The sequence below is a fragment of the Hipposideros armiger genome, unplaced genomic scaffold, assembly GCF_001890085.2.
Source record: "Hipposideros armiger isolate ML-2016 unplaced genomic scaffold, ASM189008v1 scaffold_63, whole genome shotgun sequence".
Classification (NCBI taxonomy): Eukaryota; Metazoa; Chordata; class Mammalia; order Chiroptera; family Hipposideridae; genus Hipposideros; species Hipposideros armiger.
This window is the reverse complement of record NW_017731413.1, coordinates 910,930-921,951: the sequence shown is the minus strand read 5'-3', so window position 1 is coordinate 921,951 and position 11,022 is coordinate 910,930. Positions and strand designations below refer to the sequence as shown.

At 36.9% G+C, this 11,022-nt stretch overlaps 1 protein-coding gene across 8 annotated transcripts in view; it reads right to left on the bottom strand.

Annotated features, from left to right (window-relative positions):
* The window catches only part of ANKS1B (ankyrin repeat and sterile alpha motif domain containing 1B), a 985,090-nt gene that overhangs the window by 863,522 nt on the left and 110,546 nt on the right, over window positions 1-11,022 (bottom strand). For 4 of the 8 annotated variants that reach the window (XM_019641710.1, XM_019641706.1, XM_019641707.1 and 1 more), the window contains exons 1-3: window positions 3,358-3,590; window positions 1,999-2,074; window positions 564-665 (exon numbers count right to left, since the gene is read on the bottom strand). In XM_019641710.1, coding sequence (XP_019497255.1) covers window positions 564-665; window positions 1,999-2,074; window positions 3,358-3,492 — 313 coding nt within the window. In that variant the 5' untranslated portion in view covers window positions 3,493-3,590. Of the gene's footprint in view, window positions 1-563; window positions 666-1,998; window positions 2,075-3,357; window positions 3,655-11,022 lie in introns of those variants that run through there. The other 4 variants (XM_019641708.1, XM_019641709.1, XM_019641719.1 and 1 more) reach the window with 3 other exon arrangements.

Below are 11,022 nucleotides of genomic sequence, written 5' to 3'. Positions count from 1 at the left end.
AATACGCTTGTTTGCACTTCAGTGGGCCAAATCAAATCTGATATTGTTTTACCTTTTATTTGGTGTGTGGAAGGTGTGCAGAAGAGGGGGTAGTCTTATACGGCGAGTATATAACAAACTCTGTATTTTGAGTGGAAATGTTAGGGGGTCATCTTATACGCCCAGTCGTCTTATACGCCGGCAAATACGGTACCTCACAGAGTTATCAATCAGACAAAATAATAGAAAATCCCTGAAAACTCTTAAGCATTATTCAGGTGTACAATAATAATTATACCATTTTATAGCTTTATTACCCTCAAGTTCATAACTATGTATTACTACATGGGTTTATTTTAAAAAAGACTTTTTTTCATTAAGTAAATGAAAAAAATAGCTTTGCTTAAAATACTTAGTTGAAAAACAGAAATAAAATATTAAAAACTAGTACGATTTAGTTTTAAAATCTGCCATAAAAAATGCAAGTAAAGTAAACATTAACTCAAACCCCAAGAGAAAACTAAGACAGTTTTAATTTATTCTTAACTTTAAGGCAAACTCATCCATCATTCAATATTGTTTACCTTGTAAGAGCGTTGCAATCTGGAGAGATTTCTGAGATGGATGTTCTTTCAGAATGTCTAAGACAGTTCTACCTAAGCTATCCTTTATGTTGGCATCGATTCCTGAAAGAAAAAGAAAACCCCACTAGATGTACACCACTGGAATGTCATCAGAAGACACTGTTAATACATAATGGCTCTAACTTCAAACATATACAGACCAAGCACTGAAGGTGATTTTTTTTTAAATTAAGCTACACACACACACACACACACACACACACACACACACATACACGATCATGAAGTATGTAATTAAAACACCTTTGGAATGATTTTAATTCTGAAAATATATATTGTACTAAAGAACTTATTGTAATGTAGCAAATAACTTTCACAACCCCCAAAAAGTTTATAAACTTTCCAAACATCTAACCACAAACAAAGCCAGTTTTCACGATCTGGTCTCAAATGTAAGTTCATAATAATAAGATTATGTATTATTTTTATTTGTGTAGGGGTGTGTGACCAGCATATATTTAGTCGATTGCCTCAAAACATTTATTATATCACTGTGTTACATGTCAAAGTTAAACAAACGTGAAATTTAAACTGTGTCAACACAATCAAAATGCAAGTCTGCCAAAGTGTTACATTTTATTTTATTTTTTTACAGAGGAAAACACACTAAATATAGTCCATAACACAAAAGACTGAAGTCAATTATTTACAAGTATAAATTTGTACACATGCCTTTTGATTCTAAAAAAATAAAATAAAATAAAATCTGACCTCAGTTCCAATTTTATCTCATTTCAATCAGGATATACATAGGAAGACAAATGAGCCCACTCTGTTGCTCCTTCAAAGCCTTCCCTCCAAAAGGCTTCCTTTACCATCACTGCAGCTTACAAACAATAGCTACTCAGTTGATGAAGTAACTGGAAGGAGAATTTGCCTTAAGGATAGGGAACTCTAATTTCTGCTTACCATTGTTCACAATATAAAAACCTAGGGAAATATGTTCTTTAATAAGCAAAACAATTGTCATTACTTCCTTCCTCTTGTAGGAGGCACAGATTTCTTTTCCTTTTCGAAGTTTCTCTAGTATATTTTAATGTGATTTAAATGTATAAAACTGTAATTTCCAAGAGCTTGTAACAAAAACAGCTATTGAGCGATAAAAGGAGCACATTTATATCAATTCCATCAAACCACTGAGGCTCAATTCTATTTGGTTGTCGAAAAAGTCATGACGCATTTTTGTAACGAAGAACATAGAAAAAATATGTCATGACTTTTCCGACAACCCAATCTATGATATGAATACATATCTGCAATTTGAAGATAAGAAGTATGGGTGATTATGTAAAACAAAATTGTGTCATGTTCCTGGACTCCTGAAACAGACATAATATTTGGCAGATTAAGTTCCCTGGGGAATCATGATAGTTACCTGTTTCTAACAAAACTCTAACAACGTCCACCTTTCCAAACAAGGCTGCTTCATGGAGTGCACTCCCTTTTTCTGTCTGGAAAAAAAAGAGAGAGAAAAAGAAACAGAAGCACAGTTGCAGTAGGAATACTTACAGGTTAAAAAATTCTGTCGTTTGTGTATTCATACATATTCTCTGTCATCTCAGCACTCCCTGAGAAAAAGGGAGTGAGAATGAAGAAGATATTCCAGTATCTCGCCCATTATCCCAGACAACATCCAATCAATCTCTGACACAGAGCCACCTAAGTGACTTACAATTGACTGCAGATACATGAGAGAACCCAGCCAATACAGAAGTCCCAGCCATGCTCAGACTAAATCACCAACCCCAGAATTATGAGCTAAATAGCCAGTTACTGTGTTAAATCATTAAGTTTGGGGTAGTTTGTTATGCAGCAATAGCGTCCTCAGACACAGTGAAGAAGTTCACAATCTGACAGGAAACAAAGGGATCTCTGGAAGATAAGAATGCTGCTGCCAATTTGGGAGCCAAGAAACAGTCATAAAAGGAGAAAATGGTTAAAAACAAAAAAAATTTGCGGCTGACTTGAGACGGATAATAAAAGCAGGTTGGCCTTTCCTTGTGGAGAAACGAAACCTATCATGTGTGCTATCCATTCTTCAAAGCTCAGCTCAAATCACACCTCTCCGGTTCTTTCGGACTGCCCTTAAGCATAGTGATCTTTCCTTCATGAGTCACGCATACACAGCACATCATTGTGGAAGGAGGTCTCGAGTTTAATCCGTATGTCTAAATTCACATTCTTGGTTTATGAGCTATGTGTCCTTTGGCAAAGTTTCTTAAGTCTTTGAATCCGACTCCTTATCTCTTACTTAGAATTTAATAGCTCTCAATCCCACAGGAGAGATGTGAGAATTAGATTCTAAATGTGTCAACATATTAAACACAAAGTCCATACGCAAAATGTTCAAGTGAATTTTGTTCCATTCATTCATTCATCCATTCATTCATTCAGCTGTAACTGGATTCCTAGTGTGTCAGGCTGTGTACTAGATACTGGGAGAAAGGAAACAATTACTAATGATGTCACACAACTGCTATCTAGTAATAATTTTCCATGTGTATAGCCTTCAAATTAGAATGAGGTCAGAGCTTATGCCTTACGAGTATGTCTACTTATATTTCCCAACTGTATGTACATAGTGCCTTGAATTTAGTAATTACAAATATACTTGTGGACAATTTGACTAATTAAAAATAAGGTGTAAGAGTTCTATGTATAATTTGTGATGTCTGTATCTCAAAGCAAAGCAAAAGCCGTGTTGCTTTTCAGGCCCAGCTAAACCCAGGCTCACCTGACAGCTCACGTCCATGCCAGCTTCCAGCAGCACCTGAACCACGGCCTTGTGGCCATTGCGAGCGGCCAGGTGTAGCGGCGTGTGCTTCCGGGTGTTGCAGCTCATTAAGTTGGGGTGGGCGCTGATGATCATTTTGACCACTCGCAGACGCCCGTAGAGCGCCGCCAGGTCCAAGGGCGTTTCTAGCTTGCTGTTCCTGATGGTGGGATCAGTGAGCTCTTCTAGGAGAACAGCCACCACTTCCGAGTGTCCGTACTGGGCTGCACAGTGTAGGGCGGTTTCGTTTTCATTGTTCTGTGAAGACGAACATAAAATGCAAGCTTTCAGAAATTCAATTAGCCATCAAAATTTTAACACAAACATTGAAAACCTGAGATTTTGCAAAGATAAGTTTATCTATTTTGATAAGGAGGTCTAATAGATTTTATTTGATAAAGGCGTGTATCATCTAGTGTACCAAAAACATCACACTTGATTTTTATCACTTCCATAGCAATAACCTAACTTTTCCCTACATTATTTATTCCTGTTTCCAAGAATGATAAATGACTTAGTCATGTTAGTCAGGGGCACTGCTGGAACCAGATGGTCACACTGCCATGGCATTTGTTAGTGAGAGAGATTAGTAACAGTCGTAACACACATTTAACAGACCAGCTTTCCAAAAGACAGGTGTTAGGAAATTTCTAACAATGAAAGATTTATAGAAAGCTTTCCCAAATTAAGTTTCATTCTATTTTCCATATAAGTAAGATAATGAAGACATTCTGGCAACCCTAAGTTTAAATAGGATCTTTTTGAAATATAATTACGAATTGACAAACAGACCTAGACCCATTCCTAGACAAGTTACAAGGAGTATCACAGTATGACATATGCAGCTAATAAGTGCTTCCACTGAAAATCAGGAAGATTTTCCTAGAAATTTAGCAGTAAAAAAAAAAAAAAAAGTTATAATGGAGAAAACTGAACCCAGTTGCAAAGCAGATGATCAGTTCACAGCATTTGGGCACATGGTGTAGGTATGTGGGGTGTGAATATATCAGGAGGTAGAAGGGAACAGTTAGAAAAAATGTAAATAAAAAAATTTAGTAACAAAAATGAAATCCTGAATGAGGGTTTCAGAGAGAAAGGGGTGCTGCCATCGTCAGAGTCATCATCGTAACTATCACTTTGTACCAGGCGGAGTTGCATTTCATATATGTGTACTCATTTAATCCTCACTATGAGATAGATACTACTATCATTATTCCCATTTTACAGATGAGAAAAATGAAGCACTGAGTAGTTGGATAACTGGTCTTCAATTGCACAGCCACTTAGTCTGGGGCCAGGATTTGAACCCTGGTACCCTAGACCGAAAGTCGTTACTCTTAACACTGTCTTCCACAATAAACACTAGTATGAGCACTGTCATTTGCTAAGTGTCTAATAACTTTACATACATGATCTCATTTACCGCTTACAAAAGATCCTACAAGATTGGTATTATCATCTTTAGTTCCTGGACAAGGAAGCTAAAATACAGAAGGTTAAATTACATGCTTAGGCAGAATCAGGATCTTTGGGGATCTGTATTTGTCACAACCCAAAACCCATTCATGCTCTCTCAACTATGCCTCACAGCCTGCCATGCGTCGCTATATTGCCAAAGAAGAAGAACAGGAAATTAGTGATCTGAAAGCAGAATTGCTATAGATTTTTTCCCCAAAGAACACCAACTGAGTTGGAATGGGAAGGAGCTGCTTAGATAGCTGTTCTGACTAGAACAAAAAAGACAAGGAGGCTTCAAAGCCAAACTAATCTTAATGTTCCAGAAAGTAACTCAGCTTTGCTCGAGCTGAAGGTAAAGTAAGTTGAGAGCAGAGGGAGGATTTGAAAACTTAAAAAGAGGAGTGGCAAGAAAATAATGAAAAACAAATTTTAAATGAGCACTAGAGAAGACCTCTTCCTACTTTACCATTCAAATAAGTATCAGAAGATGGCGTATGAAAGCCAAACCCAGGGGGAAAACCTGCTCCTTGGAGAAAGTCAGTGAAAAGTTATGATCTGATAGACAGGGAATCCAGCTGGGGATGTTTCTTCCATCATCTGGCGGGGGGGGGGGGGGAGTCATTCCTGTTCTTGGTTTGCTGTGTTACTATAGTCTACTTCCACACAGTCACCATATACAAGTTTACACTCCCTGATTTTCTTATCTGGTTAAGTATTATAAGCCTGATAAGAAAATCAATCTTATTATTCTATACCAGGGGTCAGCAAACTTTTGAGATGGAAGAGCCAATTCTGTCCCTCACAACAATTTAAAAATTATTTGAGAGCCATGAAACAAATGAAATCACCATTGTGTGAATAATATCCTTTAAAAATTATAAATGAAACTATGATAGTTTTATTTTCATTTTCAATTTTACTTCAGAGCCACATATATGTACCCAAAGAGCCCCATGTGGCTCGCAAGCCGCAGTTTGCCGAACTCTGTGCTATACCATGGAAATATGATGCAGATATATGCTTCCTGACCAAACCAAATTTCCCCTTGCCCAGAAAGAGATTCAATCTCATTTTTCAAAATACAGCATCTCTTTGAGAAAAAGAAAAGCCAGTTATAAATAATGATTCCTCAAAGACCTCTCTACTTTTGCAAAGGCCTTACTTAGCCTAGGAAATAACCTGTTCAAAATTGAAATTTTTTGTATTAACACCAATTGTTCAGAGCTGAAGAAAAATTATGTCAGTCATTCCACACTTACTCCACATATCTGTGAAGACTGCAGCTGTGGTACCTTCATAAAAGGCATGATTGTGCGCATACTCACTAGTGATCTAATAAAAATATAATTTTAAATACACTGTGAATGAGCACCAATTGACAATTGCTAGTATGTCTACAATAAACAGACTTAAAATTGTTTTAATTCCTTTTTTTTACCAAATGGGCGCTCTCTGAAAAATCAGGACACTTCCAGACAACGAGTGGCAGAATGAATATTGGCTAACAAAAGCTATTTACCAAAAGATCTTGCTTCAAAGTAAAACTAATGGAAACTATCTAACACTAGTTGGGTTCAAGTTTGGGGGAATGGCAAGGGAATATACTTAGGAGATAAGGGTCCTCTGGGGTTTGCCATAATATTAAAGAAAAAAAAAGTGGGGCGGGGGGAGAGAAGGTAAAAGGCGGAAAAGATCAATATACAGAGAAATATAAATTTAAAACATATGTAACATCCAAAGAAAGGAAAAAACAAATCAGTTGACAAATGATAGGAAAAATACGGCAATTATAAAAACCATAATCCAGGCAGAGTCTACTTTGTTTTCAATATTATGTCACCCTAAACCCCTAAACTGACCACCAATTCTAGAGCAGTACAGAATGGTGACCTACGTTGAAGGGCTAACATGCACTTATTGGCAACAGTAAATCTCTTTGAGCCTAGCCTCTCTATAAATTTAGAATATTATCCTCCCTGTAAACCTTAGACTATAGCATATAAATCAAGAGATGACATATACACGTAGAAAAATACTTTGTAACTTTAAATATCAAAATGTACTTATTTTTTAGTTTAAAAACAATAAGCTGTATTAGAAACCAAAGATAATTTTCAGAGGTCAGAATGAAATCCTGACAATCATGCATAATTTGTGAACATCACACCATGGTGTCTTACTGGTTAAAAGCTTAAGCTTTGGCTCAGGAAAACCTGGGTTCAAATACTGGCTGCATTTCTTAGTAGCTGTGATTTCATGGTCAAGTTAGTTAATCCCTCTAAGGTGGCTTCCCCATTTTTAAAGTAGGAATGATACCTACCTCATCAGGGTGCAGCAGAGCTTAGAAAAATAATGTAGATGAAGTATTTTGCACAATGCCTGGCATATAGTAAACCCTCCATTAGTGATAGAATTTATGAGGACAATACCAAGGGGTGACTGTGGGGGGCTCTGGAATTAGAGAGACCTGAGTCCAAGCCTCACTTTGGTCACTCAGTAATGTGTGGCCTTACACAAGTTATTGGGTTGTTGGGAAAGTCATGACACATGTTTGCAACAGATGGCACTAGTTCATTTTTGGAAGTACTAGAGTCATTTGCATCTATGTTATTGCTACGTCATTTGACAGCTGACAGGTCTAGCTTCATTCTAAAAAAAAAAAATCGAGTGATTTGGTTGAGTTTTAGAGATTTTACAAGTTGAAAATGGAAGACCAAACTGTGCATTTTTGCCATATTTTACTGTTTTACTTCCATAAAGGGAAGAACGCATATCAAGCTTGTGAAAAGTTGCATAAAGTTTACAGTGACAATGCTCTACAAGAACATCAGTGCCAACAATGGTTCATGAAATTCCATGCTGGTGATTTTGATCTCAACGACGCTTCCCGGACACGGACACCCACCGAGGTCGATGACGAGAAAATAAAGGCATTGATCGAGTCAAACCCACATTACATGATATGAGAGATTGCAGAAACATTGAATATCCATCATTCAAGTGTTCACAACCACCTGAAGAAGCTGGGATACATAAGCAAGCTCAATATTTGGGTTCTGCATGAACTCAAAGAAGTCCATTTGACAGCATGTATAAACATCTGCAATATGCTCATTAATTAAGCAGCCAGATCCCCATAAATCTTTTTTTCTTTTTAAAGATTTTATTGGGGAATTGGGGGAGATGAACAGCATTGGGGAATCAGGGAAGGGGAACAGACAAGTTGCTGTCCTTTTGTTCTTCAGCCTAGTTGTGGAGGATGTCGCTTCACTGGCCCATGTTGGTATTATCATTGCACTTTTCCCAGGTGAGGCAGATCTGTTGCTGGCCATTGGACGGCTGCTCATGGTGGCTCACAGCAACTCACGAAAGCTCATGCCTGCTGCTAGCCAGCCCCACTGCAGCCTACTCCGTCGCTGCTGGCGACTCACAGCAGCCCAGCTCCAGGTAGAGCTGCTGTTCACCATCTTAGCTGTAGAGGGCGCAGAGCCACTGGCCCTCACATGTGGGATCTGAACCAGGGCCCTGCTGTTCAGAGCTGGCGTCCCAAGCCAACTCTTAACCAACGCGCCATTCAGCTGGCCCTAAAACAATCCTTTTTTGAAGTGACTGATAACTGGTGATGAGAAGTGGATTATTTACAACAATGTGGTGCACAAACAGTCTTGGTCCCGACGTGATGATTCAGCTCAAACGACATTCATCAGAGGAAGGTTATGCTCTCAGTATGGTGGGATTTTAAAGGTGTGTTTTTCGAGCTCCTACCAAGGAACCAAACAATCAATTTGAATGTGTACTGTCGGCAATTAGACAGTTTGAACAAATCCATCATCCAGAATCGTCCAGAGCTTGTCAATTGTAAAGGAGTTGTGTTCCATCGCGACAACGCAAGACCACACGCAAGTTTTATCACCCGTCAAAACTGATTGGAGCTTGAATGGGATGTGTTGCCACACCCACCTGACCTTGCACCATCAGACTTCCACTTGTTTCGCTCTCTTCAAAACTCCTTGCATGGTATAACGTTCAATTCAGATGAGGAGGTAAATCAGCACCTTGTTCAGTTTTTCGCAAAGACAGATCCTTCTATGAACGAAGAATTATGAAGGTCTGAAAGATGGCAAAAGGTTATCGAACAAAATGCGCAATATATCATTGATTGATCTTTGTCCTTTATATAAATAAATGACCTTTGAAGAACATAGACAAAATACATCATGACTTTTCCAACAACCCAATATTTAGCTTTACTGAGCCTGATTTCTCATCTATGAAACAAAAGTGATATCACTTCAGAAGACTGTGAGAATTAATTAAATACCATATTGCAGGTGAAAGTACTTAGCATGATAGCTGGCTATCTTATGTCTCAATAAATGTTAATTATCATTTTCATTCCTTCCCTCCCTATTGCTTAAATACATAAAGGTTCATAACTAGTACATTTCTGTCTCATTCAGAGGGCAGGAGGAAGGAAATAAAGCAAAAATCAAAAGTTACTTATGAAAATAAAATTCTCACATCAGAAACTTTTAGGAGAGATGACAATGAATGAGAGTACCATGTCAGCACTAAAGGAATATATACATAATCACAAACAAAAAATACTGAAAGCATGGTTTTAAGAATCTCAAGATTTTCAACTTGTTTCTAGTAGGAACCACAATACAAAGCAATAAGAGGAAAGAATTTTGATATTCAATGTCCATTAAAAAGGACTTTTTTTTATAGTTTAATTGACCTGCTCAACATCACAGAAAACAAGGGTTTCTCCTTTAAACATACCATTACAGTTACATGCCATTTAAAATCTTCAAATTTCAAACATAAATGAATTCTGGGTGTTTTTCTTATATCCATGTCATTTAAAAACTATTTTGTTTGTAAAAACTAACATCCTATTGTTTAACCTTGGTTTGTTTTTCCATCTTATTATTTCAGGTTTGCTTTGGGGCACTCAGACAGTTTTAAGAATAACCACCAGATGGCTCATACCACAAATGATCTTTCAACTTTTGGTTTTCTGAAGAACAACATTCTCATAAATTTCCTTTTTTTAACATGATCTGCTGATAAAGATAGCCATATCTGTTATTTTTTACATATCAAATTTATAAGCGTATTCTCATAAAAAATATTCTGCATTTTGTAACTTGTAAACAGAAATTTTTATTGTGAAAAGTATTAATAAGATGCTTTTCCAATTAATACAACATTTTTCATGATTTGTTCTACAACTGCATTTTGGGGGGAAAAAACCTGCTTTTTTTTCCCTCTGCTGTTTATAGCTAGTGCTAGTGTTCCTTCTTATTCTTTAGTCTGAATTTCAGCCAAAGGCCTGCAAAGTCTGTATCTATTTGAACAATATGCTAATTATACTTTATTAGATGTGCTTGCCCTAGAGTAACCTACTTGCATTGATATTGGACAACTGCCAACCTGCAGCTTAATATCATGGTTATAATCCAATTGCTAGGCTGCATGCTGGTTTTCAAATATAGTTTTACAAAATGGGAACAGTAGGGGGCACGCAGAGCTCAAGATGTTTGTATCATACTGTATTAGGGGACCTTATTTTACTTGCTGGAATCGGTGGTCTTATTTTATTTAGAATGCTGACAATGGCATTCCTTTTTTGATATGCCTGTTATGTGTGATATGGATATAACATACTTGCAAATATTTTGATGTTATCTTTCAGTATCGTACTGCTGTTGTGTTTTACTTAATTTATTCCGGGGAGTGTGAGTGTGTGTGTACATACAGGACATTTTTAACAATATGTAACTAGCAACTGTACACACTATATTTTGCATTTTAATTCACAGAGTTTTACTTACTCTGAAAGTACTATGCAAATAGTAAAGCTTTATACAAATGATGGCTGTCATCATTCTTTTAGCATTTAAAATTTTATAAAGGAAACTAATTCACATTACAAAAGTGAATTGTGTTTTATCTTTAAACATTCAACTATAAAATGATTATATAAGGCAGGTAACAATATTATAACTGCTTCCTTTATATGGGCTTTTCTTGTTAACAAATACCTTTTCAAACGCCCAACTTATGCACTATATACAAACGCCAAAGAATTTTTCAAATTTTCCTTTGGGAAATTCAGCAGTGGAAAAGTGTTTGGCATGGTAAAGACAGAAGTATTCAATT